We start from the raw sequence: 17,153 nt of genomic DNA, 5'->3' as shown, positions 1-17,153 counted from the left end.
TATATATATATATAGAGAGAGAGAGAGAGGGAGGGGTTACACCCTCTCTCTCTCTATATATATATATATATCTGTAGGATCCTTTTCTAAACGAAGGGTTTTGAATTGGTTAAATATGAGGGGTATAATTTATCTTAAACATATCATATATAGAACTTTGTACAATTCATTATTATGATTTATTAAACTCGATACGTATTAATGATAGTAATTAAAACGCAGCCTTATCAGACTCCGTTTTCATGAAGTGCCTGATATTACAGGTTGTTGTGAAATATCTCCAGTTGGCTAATCTCACAGTCATAGTGCACGTGTTATGGTACGAGCAGTAGTGTGTTATCATTCAAGTGTCTTCACTAAATGACAAAGTATTATTAATTATGGCAATTCGAGCTCAGTTTGAAAATAGTAACGAAATTGGGGTTTTTTCGAAACTCACAAACTCGTATTGTCTTGTGGCCATAGGAGGCTCTGAAAACTTTTACAGGTTCGTTATTAATATTAATTAGGGTGTGTAGATGCGGCGATACTGATAGGGTACATAACTACTTATTGAGAATATATTTTGATTATCGCTGATGTTACATAATAAGTTAATGGCACTAAAATAACCGTTGCACTAGAAAAATAACTTATTTTCTTTTGTTTTTGAGATGTTGCTTAGTAATTTACGTGGCATCTACAAGATGAAAAGTGTAGACTTGTGATGTACTTAGATTTTCAAAAACTTGTAAGTTTTATTTTTAATGAAGTGTCACACACAGAATTATCTAACTAAGAAAACTCATCTGTGGTGATTGTAAGTGTAATTTAAATTAGGGTGAGACTGAGAGAAAGCAAAATATTGTTACTAATGGAGTCCAGTCAAACTAGTTGTTAGTGTCATGTTAATACTAATATTATTATTAGTAATACTATTTCTCAGTATTAGTGCAGTACTGGAGTGCTTCAGAGTTAACTGTTTGGTCCTTCGCTTTTCCTTGTTTTAAATTATGATATGGATAATGATAGGGACATAATAAATTATTAAAGTCTGCTAATAACATTGAACTCTTGAGTATTTCAAACCTTAATGAGGAAATTGAGGTATTACAGAATGACTTGGATCAGTTTTTAGATGGATTAATATTTTATATATGACTTATTTTTAATTATAGTAGGTGCAACATAATGCATTTAGGTTATTATAATTTGGAACACATATTCAAGATAGCTGGGAACCCACTCAATACCATATTTGTGATCAACTGAAGAAAAGGATCTTGCCATAATGATGGACAAGTCACTGAAGCCATCAAAGCAGTGCTTTGTTGCTGGTAGTAAAGTTAATATACTTTTGCATATTGATTACAAATACAAGTCAAAAGAGACAGTAGTCTGTATACAAATCACTAGTTAGGCCTCACGTGAAATATTATGTATAGTTTTGGTGTACTTACTTTCTAATAATGGATATTGACTTATTGGAAGGAGTTCAGAGGAAGGTTACTAGGATGATTTCAGGGATGGAAGGGTTATCTTTCAAAATTGGTTAAGATCTCTTAACTTATTTTCTCTTGAAAAAAATATAAGAGTTGATCTTATTGAGAATTGCAAGATTTTCAGAAGGATTGATGGGATGAAGGCCTCTGATTTCTTTCTAGTCTACTATATTCTGTAGTTGATAGAATAAGAGGACATGAGACCAAGATTTGGAAAAAGACAGTCTAAGCATTAGTTATGACACTTATTTTTAACAAGATGATTAACTTATGGAATAAGTTGTTGTCATCAGCTGAAGGCCAACATTTTAGAGTATTTTAACAGGCTCCTCACAAATCATTGGGGGACATTTTTGTTGAAAAAGAAAAACTACCCAATTTGGTTTTTCTTAACTCGAACTGAAATTTTTTGGACATTTTTATTGGCTAAAAAGAAGGTCTTTCCAGCACTCTTTTAGCATTTGGGCTGCAAAAGTAATTTGAAATGGTAAGGTGACTGAAATCCATCAGTGCATCATGAGCTTAATGGCCCAACACAAGAAGCGTGGAAGTCTCCAGATGACACGCAAAGGTATCCAGGAACCATTTAGAATCATCTTTGTAGACATTCTGCTGGAAGCCAAGTACAATATTATGCCTGTAGCTGCTTTCAAAGTGTTCCTGTCAGCTCATTCTACTGCTGACTGTTGTGATGCTTCGACCTTCCCTACTGAATTGCAGATGAAATCATTCATATCTCAGTTGAAAGATAAACATAAAAAGGTAATAGCAGAAGCATAAAAGGTTTGCAATTGCTTAGGTGCTGAGAATGTGGCTTTATTGATATATACTGAATTTACTCCCAGCAGCTAGGCCTTAGTACTAGCTAGTATGGAGACTTGAGGATGCTGTATTTCACTTAAAGATTTAACAAAAGAAAACTTGAATTCTAGTGTGGTTGAGATTTAGGACAAATGTAATTTGTAAAGGACCTTGCATGATTCTTGTACTACCACACAGGCCAAACATTTTTCAATTATGTAACAAGTAATTCTACCAATTGTCTAGACTTTAAAAGTTTTTGTCTAACAAATAGACCATAATTTTTTTATATCCACAGTTGTTGGTGCACATCTTGTGTGTATGAGTAATTAACAAACTTTTATGTTAATATACTTTTGCATATTGATTACAGATACAAGTCAAAAGAGACAGTAGTCTGTATACAAATCAGACTACTGTATACAGTAAGTTCTGTAACTTAACCTTTTTTTTTTCTAAAGAGAAGTTGAAATTTTAAAGAACAAAAATATTATCATTAGACATCTCTATTTCAAGATCTATTTGAAAACTAATTTGTCTGTGGTAATGCCAAAATAATAATTACTATTAGTTGAAGTATGATTAATTCATGGTTGTATTCATCTTTTGTTTGTTATTTCAGTATCTTTGAAGGAGAATTATCAGATGTTATCCCAGTAATTCACACTTCCGTTGCTGGTTGTCGGATCATAGGAACGCTTTGTGTTGGTAAGCATTAGAAATTTAAAAATTATGAGAAATCAAGGCTGGCCTTTTCAACCTATAAGGATATTTTGACCCCAGCCTCTCTCATAAAAAAAACAACAACAACAAACTAATCATAAGTTCAACTCTTTTGCCCCCAAATATTCATTTATCCTTTTCATAATCTCCTGTAAAGTTGCAACTTCAACCACTCTAGATGGTCATTTCTTCCACAAACTTACCACCTATAAGAAATAAGTATACCTCAACTGGATATATTTAACCTTTCCAAATCTTAATCTCATGACCCCTTATTCTGCTGCCTCTGAGTTGAACATGAAAGAAAATCTGAAATCTAATTTTGAATAATTAAATTTGACCAACTTCTGACCCTTTTTATTTCAAGAGAGAACAGTTTAAAAGATCTGAACCTCTTCTATAACAATTCATCCACAGCTGAATTCATCTTAGTAACTCTGCACTGAACCTTCTCCAATAACTCAATGGTCTTACCAAGATAAGGGTATGAAAACTGCACACAGTACTCTAAATGAAGCCTAAGTAATGACTTGTGCAGCAATATCATGGTTTCTTTAGAAGTGTAGTCAACGTACAACCCAAAATTCTGTTAACTTTACAACTTGCAATAGCACAGTTTCTCAAAGACTTAAGTATTGTATTAAACATTAAACTCGTGTGTTCCTTCTTTCTCATTCGTATAGTTATAAATGAATTCCCATCTAGATTGCACATGTAATTTATATTATAATAATTCACAGGCATAACCTTTAACTTTTTGTAATCAACTGCCATGTGTTGCCTCAATCATGTAACTAATCCAATTCTTTCATTAAAATTCATATCATCTTCATTACAGTCAACAAGATCTAAATATTTTAATATTATAAGCAAACATTTAACATCCCATGACTTTGCGCTTATCAGTGTCATTGTTATGTACTTTTATTTTAGCATTGTTTCATGGTACATATATTTTAAACACAATCATATAGCTTAGAAATGTATCTACAATGTCTTGTCTCTCAAATTGGGAAAAATGTAATCAACCATAGGTTTATAGATACCTTATAAATATATAGAATTTATATCAGTAGAGAAAATAATAAATACAAATGTCTAACCTTGCTTATATTTTATATCACCATGTTGTTTTAATCAAGATACATGCATTTATGAAATTTAAAATATAGAAATATAGATTGACTGTTTATGTGACATCACAATAAGACGTGTAATAATTTTAACACATGTTTCTTTACTAGCTTTATACAAGTTTCCAGTAAAAATAATATTAAAACATCTCAACTACACACCTTGTATACTGCACACTGCTAATGGCAAGGCTTTTTGTATGATACCAGAGTTCATTAGATTAACTGGACATGCAGCACACAAAACTGTAGTAAAAAAGCTTATGAGGTATCAGCTGTTACAGTACATAACACCTTATACTAATAAAGTGTGGACTTTAGATCAAATTTTTGTTTGTGACATTACATCACAATCATAGAATTAAAATGTATATTCGAAGATATTTTTTCATTTTTCCCAATTAGCCAACAGACATGGACTTCTCATTCCTAGTACAGCTACAGACCAGGAACTTCAGCACATTCGGAACTCACTACCTGACTCTGTAAAAATACAAAGAGCTGAAGAGAGACTTTCAGCTTTAGGAAATGTTGTGGCTTGCAATGATTATGTTGCCCTTACTCATCCTGATCTAGACAGGGTAAGTTTGTATCAGAGAATTAATTATTAATATGAACTTGATATGTCTATGAACTTTAGATATATGCTAGTTGAATTATGTTACAAGAAATAAAAATTGTTGGTATTAAGAACTGGTAAATGATAGACTTAAGTTTATCAGCTGCTTACTGTTTCAGAGGTCATATGCATGGTGTATTTCTTTTTTTAATTATCATGTTAAGAGTATGTTGTTTATCATCATGACTCGGAACATCTTCCTCATTGTAAAAATTATCTTAAAAAAAGATTTGAGATTCATAATGTTGTAATATTTTTACATTAAGAGAAAACTATAGGACTTTTTCCATATAAGAAATGTTAGTTTTCTTGTTTTTGGCTTTGTTACTGGACCTTGTGACAATAAGATGCATAACCACTTCTCACATCTTGTTTTCCTGATTCTATGCTGCTCTCTATATTCAAACTTTTTATCTCACCACTAGCCTTATGGCTCCAACCTAATCTCTCATGTTTCCACGTGATATTGCTGCTTTGTTGCATGCTAATAAGCATGTGATAATCCTCCACCAATAGAAGTGTAACACAGTTGGCTCCCTCTATACTGATTGCTCATCCATCACTTCGAGATTAGGCAAGAAAGTAAGATACACCAAAAATGAGGAGGAAGGGTGGGAAGTGTCAGCAGAGGTGAGTATCTACAGAAATACATTTTCAGTAATGGAAAATGTTAAATTCCGATACGGTACGCAACCCCTTCTCACCTCTAACTAGAATCCCACATGGAAGATGTAAAATTTTACCTATATGATTGCCCTTCAGGAAGTGCCCAAAGAGAATCCATGGAGTGTAACACCCTATACTTTGGAACAGTATAGGGGCACATCGTGGAAGACCATACCTCATCTGTACCAGGGTATACTTTTTGCCTGGAAAGGAAGGGAAGTGTCACAAGGATGGTTGAAAGATATAAGCACAGTCTGAAATCTGAATCAGGTTTTTGGAAGTGATATATGTGTAGTGTGGCTAGGACACATGAGATTAGGTAGGAGCCTCAAGGTCAGTGACGAGTGAAAAAGTTTGCATATAAATAGCAGCACTGAATCAGGAAAGCTAGGTGTGAGAGGAGTTAAGTATCTATTGGAAAAACATTTTCAATGCTTGAAATTGTAAACTTCCACACAACAGCTACTGTAAAATATTTGCAGAAGTGTTGCATAGCAACACTGCTACAGCAAGGTAAAGGGTTATAAAAACTAAATCAAGAAACAGTTTTGGATTGGTAATAAGAATTAAAAATGTGTTATAGTAATATAAAAACATATATAAACAAATTGCATTTTTCTAGTGTTGCCACAATATGTCACAGGTTAACATACCACTGGAAATTAATAATTGGCTAATAAGGGCTTACTATGCAGTTTAAAATGTTAACGATGTTCATTCGAGAAGTGTCACAAAATATTGTATAAATAGAGCTTCATAATTCAAAATGACAAAGAAAAAATGTAGAAAGAGTTTAGGAGAACTACATTGTATATGTTTTCTTAAGTAAATACAAAATAAATAACAGTTTGCATCCATTTTCCTGCTTTCTGAAAATAGCATGAAACATGCATTGATGATTTTTTTAACAGTTTAGACATACACTGAACACTGTTAACAATTGACTGTTCTGTGAATTGAATTTACTGCTGTTATACTTGTAAGAATGTGGTTTTAATACTTGTTATTGATTTTTTATTTGTGAAAAGGGGCGTAGGTGACTTTTGAAACTAGCATACATTTAGTTTTTTCTCTTTTTCCCTTTTTCTGTGTACTTTAATGAAAGAGAAGACTTATTTTGGATTTAAATACATTAAGCACACATTATAAACAAGATATTGTTGGATGGAAGAAAAAATGACTAGTTGTTATTTTTCAGGAAGCTGTTAATGTTGAATTTTTTTTCATTCAATTCTTATTGAATATAGTTTTACTTACACATAATTATTTGTGCTCAATTTAAAAAAATAAGCATCTATATCAATCATAGAATACAGTTATATGCATAAATAAAATTTCCGATATTATCAAGAAATATCCTCTTAATTCTTTTAATGCCAAAAAGGAAAATAAATGTTTTATTTAAATAATTGAAGATAAATTTTATTTACACAAGATTGTAGATTTTAAATGTATATTAAAATTGGGTATTTGCTCAGACAAGTAAAATACTGAAAGATTTACATTAACATAAATTATGAAAATATTGCTTTGAATTTACTGTGTTTAAAATGAAAAAATACATTTTTGGTCAGCTGTATAATAAATATCTATTAAAACTAAGTTGTGTCTGAATTTTGTGAAAATTTATGTTACTTGTTCTTGTTTTTAGGAAACAGAAGAAATCTTGTCAGATGTCTTGCAAGTGGAAGTTTTTCGACAGACTGTTGCAAGTAATGTGTTGGTTGGGAGTTATTGTACTTTAAGTAACCAAGGAGGGTTGGTAAGTTTTTATTAGAGTTACAGTTAAATGAAGAGAATTAAAACATATTTTGTCATTCTTTACATTTTATAAAGGTTTTAACCAAGTGCTTTGAAGTGAGATGAGTTAATTGTTTAAAAGTAATAATTTCAGTTTTTGCACTTACAGGGCAAATGGTTATGCATTTGTTCATTATAGGAACTTTCAAATTGTGCATGATGTTATTTTACTTATCAAGGGATTCATTTTGACCTCAAAATAACAATAACTGAAGTCTTCTTTAAGACTAATGTATCAGTATTCTCATTAGGTTTTGAAGCCTATTGAATCTTTGTCAAAGTATCTTTGAGGATAACTTTCTCTTCAACGTAAGATTCTGTGTCAACCTTCTGAAGATCATTTAAATAAAGTAATACAGTAAGCCACTAAAGTTAATAGAACTTATATAATGTTGAAGATACTATAAATAAATATGAATCCAAGTCTGTCATTTGATTCATCTCTTGTCACTGAGTTATACCTGTTTTGGATAATTTTGTCCTTCATCAGTAACTCTAGACACCAACATAAGAAGTAGTGAATCAAATGATAGGTTAGTTTCCCTATTTATTTTTAGTATCTAAACAGCTTGTCTGCTTAATAATTCAGAAGAATAAATTAGCAGCATCAATGCTACATATTCTTCCAATTCTATGTAAGACCACTGTGGTGAATATAAGATAATTCAAAATGCCATACTTATGCTGTTTGTTGATGTTAAACCTGCCTTTTTAAAATATCTTTTACCATTTTTTATTTTTTTTTACTATTTTATGAGATACATTTACTTCACATTTGTAATATGTCAGTCTACCTTTAATATTACCATATGCTGGCTATTGAAAGGTGTTGAAAATTTTGTTTGCTAGAAAACTGTAGCAATCCTATGGGTGGAAATGGTAGGCTTATAACACAGTGATCTAAAAACAAATGAGACATTCTTTTTAGTTTGACTTTTGAGACAAGCATTTTGAAAATTATTTTTTCTAATGATTCCTCATTCGTTACTTTAGTTATTGTCGTTGAATCTGTGTTAATTGTACTTTATTAGCATCTCTATACCCTTTCAGGCTTAGGCCTGAACTGAGCTGCAGATGTAAATTAGGTTGATCCCATGATGTGTCAGATGATCCCTACTGCACTAAATGATTGGGACAAGTATTCAAAAGAGGCATGATAGTGGATCTAGCAGATGCCACAGTGGTCAAGACAGTTTTTTTGATAGGCTGTTCCAAGACATCAGTCATTTGACCTTATCACTCACCAGTGGCAAAAGATGAATACAACGTGTGCTGCTAGGAGAATTTTGACCAGAAATATGTAGTGACAAAAGGTAGAAAAAAGCATTTAGACATTATAGTAAAGTCCAATCAATAGACTGAGAGAAACATTCAGTACAGGACAAGTTACATCCGTCTCCATTCATATCTTTTGAAGAACGTTGCAATGAAGGGACTGTGGAAGTAGGAGACCATTTCATAAACCACTGACCTCTTTTTACCAAGAAGAAAAAATGTTGCCAGTTGTGTAGGTAACCCATAAATTGGTATAATGAGGACTGATGGATAGTGATGCAGTCTGACAAGTCATGCTTTACCTTTATTATAGAGATGGGGAAGGCAAATTTTTACAAAGCCATGTGAATCACTTGACCTTTCTTATATTATACCAACTGTCCATGCTTCTGAAGGTGGAACCATGGTTTTCTGACATATCTTGAGCCTTTTGGTCCCTTTAGTGGGTAGCATAAATTCCACATTTCTGATGAAGTGCATGCAATGATGCTTCATATGTGTTTTGCTGGAAATGATACTTCGAAGACATCAATGCTCCCATCCATCGTGGACATATTGTGCATGCATAGTTTGAGGAACATGTTGGAGAATATAGGCATCTTCCATGGCCACTGCAATCCCCACATCTTAATTCAATTAAGCATCTATGAAATTAACTTAAAATTAACATCAATGCTTCCATCCATCGTGGACATATTGTGCATGCATAGTTTGAGGAACATGATGGAGAATATAGGCATCTTCCATGGCCACTGCAATCCCCACATCTTAATTCAGTTAAGCATCTATGAAATTAACTTAAAATTAACATCAATGCTTCCATCCATCGTGGACATATTGTGCATGCATAGCTTGAGGAACATGATGGAGAATATAGGCATCTTCCATGGCCACTGCAATCCCCACATCTTAATTCAATTAAGCATCTATGAAATTAACTTAAAATTAAATTCGCTATCACAATTCTCTGCCTACTTTGCTCAATAAAATGTGCAAAATATTTATGGCTGAATGAGGAAAACTCCCTCAGGACATCTTTCTGAACCTTTTAGATTCTGTATCATGCCATTTCATGGCTGTTATTGAGGCAAAAGGTGAATCAGCTCCTTATTACGTATATGTTCTAATAAAGTGGCTAGCAAATGTATATACATACATAAGTAGGTGCATAGCTACCATTTTTTCATTCATTACAGTAAGATAATGTGCAATAATTTTATAAATTTTTAGATTATTTGATTTACTAGTTTTGTAACTATGTATTAATCTAAAAATATTTAAAGTTTTACCTTCTCTGCTTATGAATGCCTTCTCTTTTTTGTTAAGAAATTTCAAAGACATTTAAAAAATAGGAGGATTATAATAACCCAATTTTCTTTGCTCCATGTTGCTTATTAAACATAAATTTACAGATATCTTAAAGGTGTTTATTATGAAACAGGTTTGGTCTTTACTGAATGTTTTTCAGGTGAACAATTCAGGGAATTGCAATCATACTGCAGTCACACTCATCAAATGACAAAAATCTTTTAAAAAATTTTAGTTCCGTAGCAGTCACACACACTTAAAAATGCAGTGTGTGCTTATTTCATTTACAGTTTGTAGGAGAGTTGCTTATTTTATGTAATTTTGAGCCACTGCCATAATAAAAGATAAGCTTACTGCAAATTATGCAATATAGCATAAAAGTTTAGATAAATGTCAAATACCTGTATTGTAAGTAAAAATTTAGAAGTGCTTTGTTGATTGTTTAATCTCAGCTTATTTTGAAGAATCAAAAGTGTTTTCTTTGCCCATAGCATAGCCTCATTTTCAGCTTTATCAAGATTTTGGGGTGTAGGACCATATCACAGTCACCTAGAACATGTTAAACAATGCTTAGGTTGCCCTTGAACCTAGGATCTCCTATAAACAATGTCCCAGTCTTCTGACAGTCGGGCTCAACTGTCAAAAGACTGGGATATTGCTTAAAAGAACACACTAATCCTAGGTTCCAGGACAGCTCAATCATATTCCCCAAAATCATCCAAGTAATTGGTGAAGATATCAGTTTCATATGTTGGCATATTGGGTGCCTCAAAAATTAGCAATTTGTGTTTTCCAATACCCAAGTATGTAACAGCAGATTTAGAATGTTTCTGCTTTTTATTAAGTTGGTTGTATATTAAGCATTCTTTTTATCTAAACTCCTCCAAGAGTTGTTGAATATTAACTACTTACTGAACAACTAGTTTATGTTGATATTTAGTACGTGGAATTAGACATAACCTAAACAAATTGTAATGCTGGATGAGCATTTGTACTTTTTTTTTTGAACTACGACTATAAACAAGGTTAACAGTGAACTCACTCAACTAATTTATTCAGCGTAATTATGATAAGTTTTATATTTTATATATCTCACATGCTGTAAATTTTGTTTTGATCATTACACATTTACTTTGTATTCAACCATCTGCAAATTAAGTTTATGTAATTTTGGTAACCACTAGTGCCATTAAATCATCACATATTTTATGCATAACTTTTTAATTAAAATATTTGAGTTGCTTGTGTGTAAAAAGTATTATTTATAAAATTATTGATTACAAGTTTCACTCGTATCCTTAAGAGATTTAAATTACTGAATTAACACAACAATAAGAAATGGTCATCTGGTGTTAGAGTGGGTGGAAAGGTATAAAATAAACTTGTTAGTATGTACATGTCTATAAGTTTACATGAGTAACAGTAAATGTGAGGATCCTTTATTTTCTCTGTGTTACAAAGGTACACCCTCAGACCTCTGTGGAAGATATGGATGAGCTGTCTTCTCTTCTCCAAATTCCTTTAGTGGTAAGTTAGGTGTGAATGTTGAAGGTGCATTCTTATTTTTATTTATTTTTAACTAATGCCAAAAACAAAGTTAACTCTTTCAGCATGGACTCTGTCCCTGGGACCAACTTCATAACCATTTTGTGCTTGTTATAGTTTTCATACTATAACATTTAAATTAGTAAGCATATGTTAATGAAATTTAGCAGATTATCAGTAAACATTACAATGCTTTCTTACGCAAAATATCAAATTCTTTTATTAAGGCTTAAGGTTTGTTAAGCATAACAATATACATTTATATATTTTTTATTATATTGACTTTTCAGCCGTGCCTGGCTAACAATACAGAAGTTACAATGACGTGGCACACATGCTCTCATGTTACCGTATCCAATAATATAAAACTGATCTTTAGTCTTTACAAAGTGGCCTGTCTTGGCTGTGTTTTAGTAAACTAGTATTTTGTAAAATACAGTCACATTTCCATTATTATACATTATATATCTATATAGATTATTACTATTTAGAAATAAGTTCTTAAACTTATTTTTCTTAAAACATAAAACAGTAAATAAATAAATAAAGCAAACAATTATTTTTTCTAACTACGACCTTCGTACTCGGTTGCTACTAGATGTAGATTGCTAAGCCTTTTAAAATTTTGCACATTGAGGATATGAAACAAAATAATTTTTTTTAGGTTTTATATACACATTTTAAATAACCAAAAAATTATAAATTACTATATTGATTCCATAGAATTCCCCTATAATTTATCAAGCTTAGAAACTAAGCTGTATTTGAGTCTTAAAAAAATATTAAATTTAGAGCAGACTAAAGACACAACTTACCTTCTTGAAATCTTGGTTCGAAAGAATAAGATGGCATCAACATGTGAAAATAGCTGAGAAAGCCATTAGGGGGACATTCTGAGCTTTTGATTGGTTATTCACGACATATACTGAAGTAACAGTATATAAGGGACCGTTTCCAAAAAATGGAAAGAGGTGAGCGGGGCCACTGTGTTTGATTCAGTAAATGAGTAATAACCCCAGCAAATAAAAAAGATACGAGGTTCTTATTTTATATTTTAGCTTGTCAATATCAGTAATTTTAGTTCCTAATTCGTACGAAACTATAGACATAGTACTTTGACATCACAAACATCTAATTTGAACCAGTGCTGCATTCAACATACCACGTGTCACACAAAAATCAATGTTTAACTGTATTTTTTTAATATTTACTATTAAATTAAGAAATTCAATTATGCATAATACTAAAATTTGAATTGTAATCTACAGTTTGCTACCAAACTTATTGACATAAATTCATGAAATAGTAATTCAATAAAATTTTTAATGCAAGTCAACAAATGTAATGACATGTCCTTTGACCCGTGACCCATCTGGACAGGGTTAAGTGAGGTTATCCAACTGAACTTATTAATTTCTACTTTAGTTTGTTACTAAAACCTTCAAACTGTCCATGAAGTTAGAGAATATAAAAGTATATATACTGTATGTATAATTCTAAATGATGTTAGAAATTACCAAGTAAAATTTTTTTCATCATGTAGCACTTTTGTTTATTTGTTATATTCTAAGGTTAGACATGTTGTTTGTAAATGTCACATATGTTATCAAGAAATTAAACTAGGTATTTTTTGTAGTAGGTCTTAAATTATTCATACAACATTCTCAATAAAGACTTGCATGATCTAATGAATGAGTAATACTGTTAATATAATCAACAACATTATTATTTTGTGTATTATTAGCTTTACTATTGTTTATTTGTTCTATCATCTTAGCGTTGTTGATTCCTGTCAATCAGAAGCTTTGTTTCATTTCTTATATCATGTTTGTTTTAGCACTTGCAGCTTGGATTGTACACCATCTACAAAGCTAACTGTCTTTCTGTAAAACAACTAAAACTTGTTCCCTCTTCTAGGTTTTGCTAAAACTTGGAGGAATTTTGTATTTTTATATGTTCAGAATTCTTCATGCTGTATTTTTGTTTGTTATATTCTAAGTCTAGCACATTTAACGTGAAATAATTTGGAGTATTAACAAATTTACCACTTCCATAAATTGAGAGTCATAATTATGAATTTTGAACTTAAACAAAAATAAGAAGAAAATAGTTAAAAGAATTTATTCCTGAATTAGGCAGGTACAGTAAACCGGGGAAGTGACGTTATTGGTGCAGGTATGGTTGTGAATGATTGGTGTGCTTTCTGTGGAATAGATACAACAAGTACAGAACTTTCTGTGATTGAAAGTGTGTTCAAACTTAATGAGGCTCAGCCTGCTAACATTTCCAACAACATGAGAGCATCACTGATAGAAGGGTTTGTATAGACTTTTCTAATGAGATTTTTCTATATGGTTTAAAAGATGTTTACTTATTTGCCACAGACAAAGAATTAAATGCCAAAATTATGTTTGTAAATGAATATACATATACTGGAATTGCAGAGGTTTCTCCGATAAATCATTTTGAATACAGTTATGAAATTTGTTAATAAATTTGCTATAATGTAAAAGTATATCTGCTCTACATGATTTGAGAGAGTAATAATTAAGATATTTCATTTTCTAGCACTTAAAATGTGTATATTCAAGTCACATACATTACTAAGAAATGAAACTTAAATATTTTGTATCTAATACTGTGGATAAAACCTTGCATAAATGGAGATATGAATTTGGTAAGGTTTAACTGGTAGAAGCTTCATAGTTCCATTAAACATTCTGTTGCTTCATAACCATGACACTCAGTCAGTTAATATTTTTGTGCATATAGAGCTTATTCTTTGCATGTTACTATAAAGATGATCCATCATGTATGTCTGTCTGTTAGGATTCATCACCCAAAGATAGCTAGCTTGATTACTTTAATATTTGGTATGAAAACTAGAAAGAGTCCAACAGTGTACATGGGCTATTTTGTTTTAGGATTTTGCCTAAGAAAGGAGATAAAAAAAATACCCTGAAATAAGATACATTTCCACTTTTCTGTAGAATTTTTTGGCTTTGAATTTAAGGACATAAGTACTTAGGCAGTTAAATAAGTGAATTATTACCTTCTACAAAGTAAGGTATGTAATCAGCATCTGCTGAGGTCATTGAGGGTTTAAAACATTATCTAACATTGTACTTTATACAACTTTTGCTTTCTTACCAAGTACTCTCAGCTAGTACATATTAAGAGTGAATAGTTAACTATGCATCTAATTTACATGAAATCCTTGTTATTTTAAACAGGTACAAAACTGCTGAAGTTGTCACCGTTATACTAGTATACAGTCATTCATCATTTCATGCTACATGTGTTTCAAATGTATTTGTATATAGAAGGATAATTAATTAATGTGCTACATATATAATAATAAAATAATGTGTCTGTGTGTGTGGCCACCATAACTCCAAAAGGAAAGAACCTAGAAACCTGAAATTTTACACCCATACTAAGTGTATCCTGAGGGTGTGTACCTGGGTATTATTACTTATCCATGTGTGCATGTACATCTTTTTAATGAGGTAATCTAGTAAAAAACCACATAGAAAAGAAATGGTTCCTTGTATAACAACTTCTAATATGTAGAAAAGCCAGTGTGTTTTGGTAACAATGCGTTCCAACAATGGCTTTTATATCATGTTGCTTAGTAATAAAAGTGTAACCTAATATTGTTGTTAAGGGTCTATGCGCTAAAAGTATAAAATTAAATGTATAAGCTACAAAATTGAAAATAATATTTGTTATTTTCTAATTTAGCATAGAAGAACAGACAAAAATATTTTAAACAATTTTTATTTCCTACAAACATAGAAAAGTCATAAAGTGAATACAGTAAATGAAGAATTATTTATTATCAATGAACTTTATTATTATTATTTTTATTATTTATGTTTAAAATTGGCTCGATATTTTTATTTTCATGTTAAATTTTATGCACCTGGCATAAAGAGAAATCAAGCATGACGTGACATGCCACGTCATGCTGCTTTTATATATGTTAGACAATGTGGCGTATAGTGGCATAAATGAGTCTTAATATTGTTGTTTGTCTATGTACTGAAGGTATGAAATCAAATGTATAAACTACAAAATTGAAAAAAATATTTGTTGTTTTCTAATTTAGAGTCTCCATTGATTTAAGAGGTTGGTTTTTATTACTTAAATTTAAAATTGGATCAATATTTTTATTTTCATGTTAAATTTTATTCACCTGGCTCTAGGCTAGGTTATCTCACACTATGTCTTTACTTTAGGCTTATTTATTAATTTCTTTAGTTGATACCAACATTCACTACACTTACAAGGTTTCATGGCCCCCTTTGCACTCCCTTCACCAAAATCATAATAGGCAGACATTAATCGAACTGTAAAAAAATTGTAATAGATTCTGAAAAAATGTGAATGTGAAATATTAATGCAATGATAAAGTTCATTAATAATAAATAATTCTTTGTTTACTGTACTGCCTTTAAGACTTTATGTTTCTGGGAAATTAAAATGTTTAAAATATTTTTGACTGTTCTTCTATGCAAAAAATAGGTTCAGAATACACACACTGTCATAGTCATCTAGAATATATCAACCTAATAACCTGAGTGGAGCCAGGTACTTTCACTCATAATCTTATACAAGCCATACATCTGTGGCTTCAAGTTTGACCTACAGAGCAGTAGCTAGCTGACCAGCAAAGGACACTGGCATTTTTGTCATTTGATAATCCAACCATGATTATAAATATTTAGATTACTTGTAAACAAAAGTAATAATTGTAGAAAGAGCTGCATTCTTCATAGGAAAAACCACATTATGATAATTGATTGATAAATTTCTTCTGGTAGCATGTTGCACATAGTTATTGCACATCTTTTGATTGGATTCCTCAATTTTAAAATAGCAAGTAAAAATAGTGAGTTCAGGTGGTGTTTCAGTTGTTTTTTTTTCATATTAAAATTATAATTATTATCACAAAAATTGGTCTAAAATTTAATAGTAAAATTAAAAAACATGAAAAAACTGGAAATTCACATCAACTACAAGTGAACTGTGTTCCAAATTGTCACCCCCCACTGCCTTTTATTTGCTATTGACCAGAAAAAAAGTTTCAAGTTCTTACCTATCCATTAAAAATTACATATTTTGGGGAATTGTTATGTTTAAGGGAAAATCTTAGCTGTCCAGATAACATAAAAAATGTTTTGGTTTCAACTTCCCTTATCCAAACTTTCTGTGTGTAGAAGTTTAGCATAAGAATTTAAACCAAAGTTTAGGTGTGATATGACTAAAACTGTTTGGAATTGATGATATGAAAGAGGCTACTATTTCCAGACACCCAAAGTATTTAACCCTTAGCTCTTGATGCAGCTTCTTTATTCCCATTAAAGAAGTTAGAAATTAAATTAAATTACTTATATAGCCATAAAATCTTAAGACTGCTGTTTCTTTACGAAAAAGTTAAATGAGATTTAAAATCTTTGTTAATCCTTTACTTAAGAACTTATAAATTAAGGTTTATGTTTTCTAGAATTCTAGTAAGCTTCTTGACCATCGCAAGTACATTTCCAGGATTTACTTCTTACACATGTGACCAATTTCATATTCCTTTTTAGCTTTCTAGACTTAAATTGTTCAATCTTAGTTTTTCTGAAAAAATAGTAAACTGCGATACCATTGATAAAAATCTCTAAAGGGTTCACATGAATTATACAAGATTTTTGCTTTATGGATAGCTTGTAGCTACATCCAAGCAATATTGCTTGGCATAATCTCTCTCTCTCTCTCTCTCTCTTTATATATATATATATATATATATATATA

The 17,153-nt window shown here is 31.1% G+C and overlaps 1 protein-coding gene across 1 annotated transcript in view; it reads left to right on the top strand.

Annotated features, from left to right (window-relative positions):
* Positions 1 to 237: 237 nt before the first annotated feature.
* The window catches only part of LOC106465147 (eukaryotic translation initiation factor 6-like), a 17,485-nt gene continuing 569 nt past the window's right edge, over positions 238 to 17,153 (top strand). The window contains exons 1-6 of the mRNA XM_013925346.2: positions 238 to 487; positions 2,905 to 2,990; positions 4,544 to 4,719; positions 7,075 to 7,185; positions 11,268 to 11,333; positions 13,487 to 13,668. Coding sequence (XP_013780800.1) covers positions 381 to 487; positions 2,905 to 2,990; positions 4,544 to 4,719; positions 7,075 to 7,185; positions 11,268 to 11,333; positions 13,487 to 13,668 — 728 coding nt within the window. The 5' untranslated portion in view covers positions 238 to 380. The remainder of the gene's footprint in view (positions 488 to 2,904; positions 2,991 to 4,543; positions 4,720 to 7,074; positions 7,186 to 11,267; positions 11,334 to 13,486; positions 13,669 to 17,153) is intronic.

Source organism: Limulus polyphemus, unplaced genomic scaffold (assembly GCF_000517525.1).
Source record: "Limulus polyphemus unplaced genomic scaffold, Limulus_polyphemus-2.1.2 Scaffold1848, whole genome shotgun sequence".
Classification (NCBI taxonomy): Eukaryota; Metazoa; Arthropoda; class Merostomata; order Xiphosura; family Limulidae; genus Limulus; species Limulus polyphemus.
This window is presented reverse-complemented; position numbering and strand designations above follow the sequence as displayed.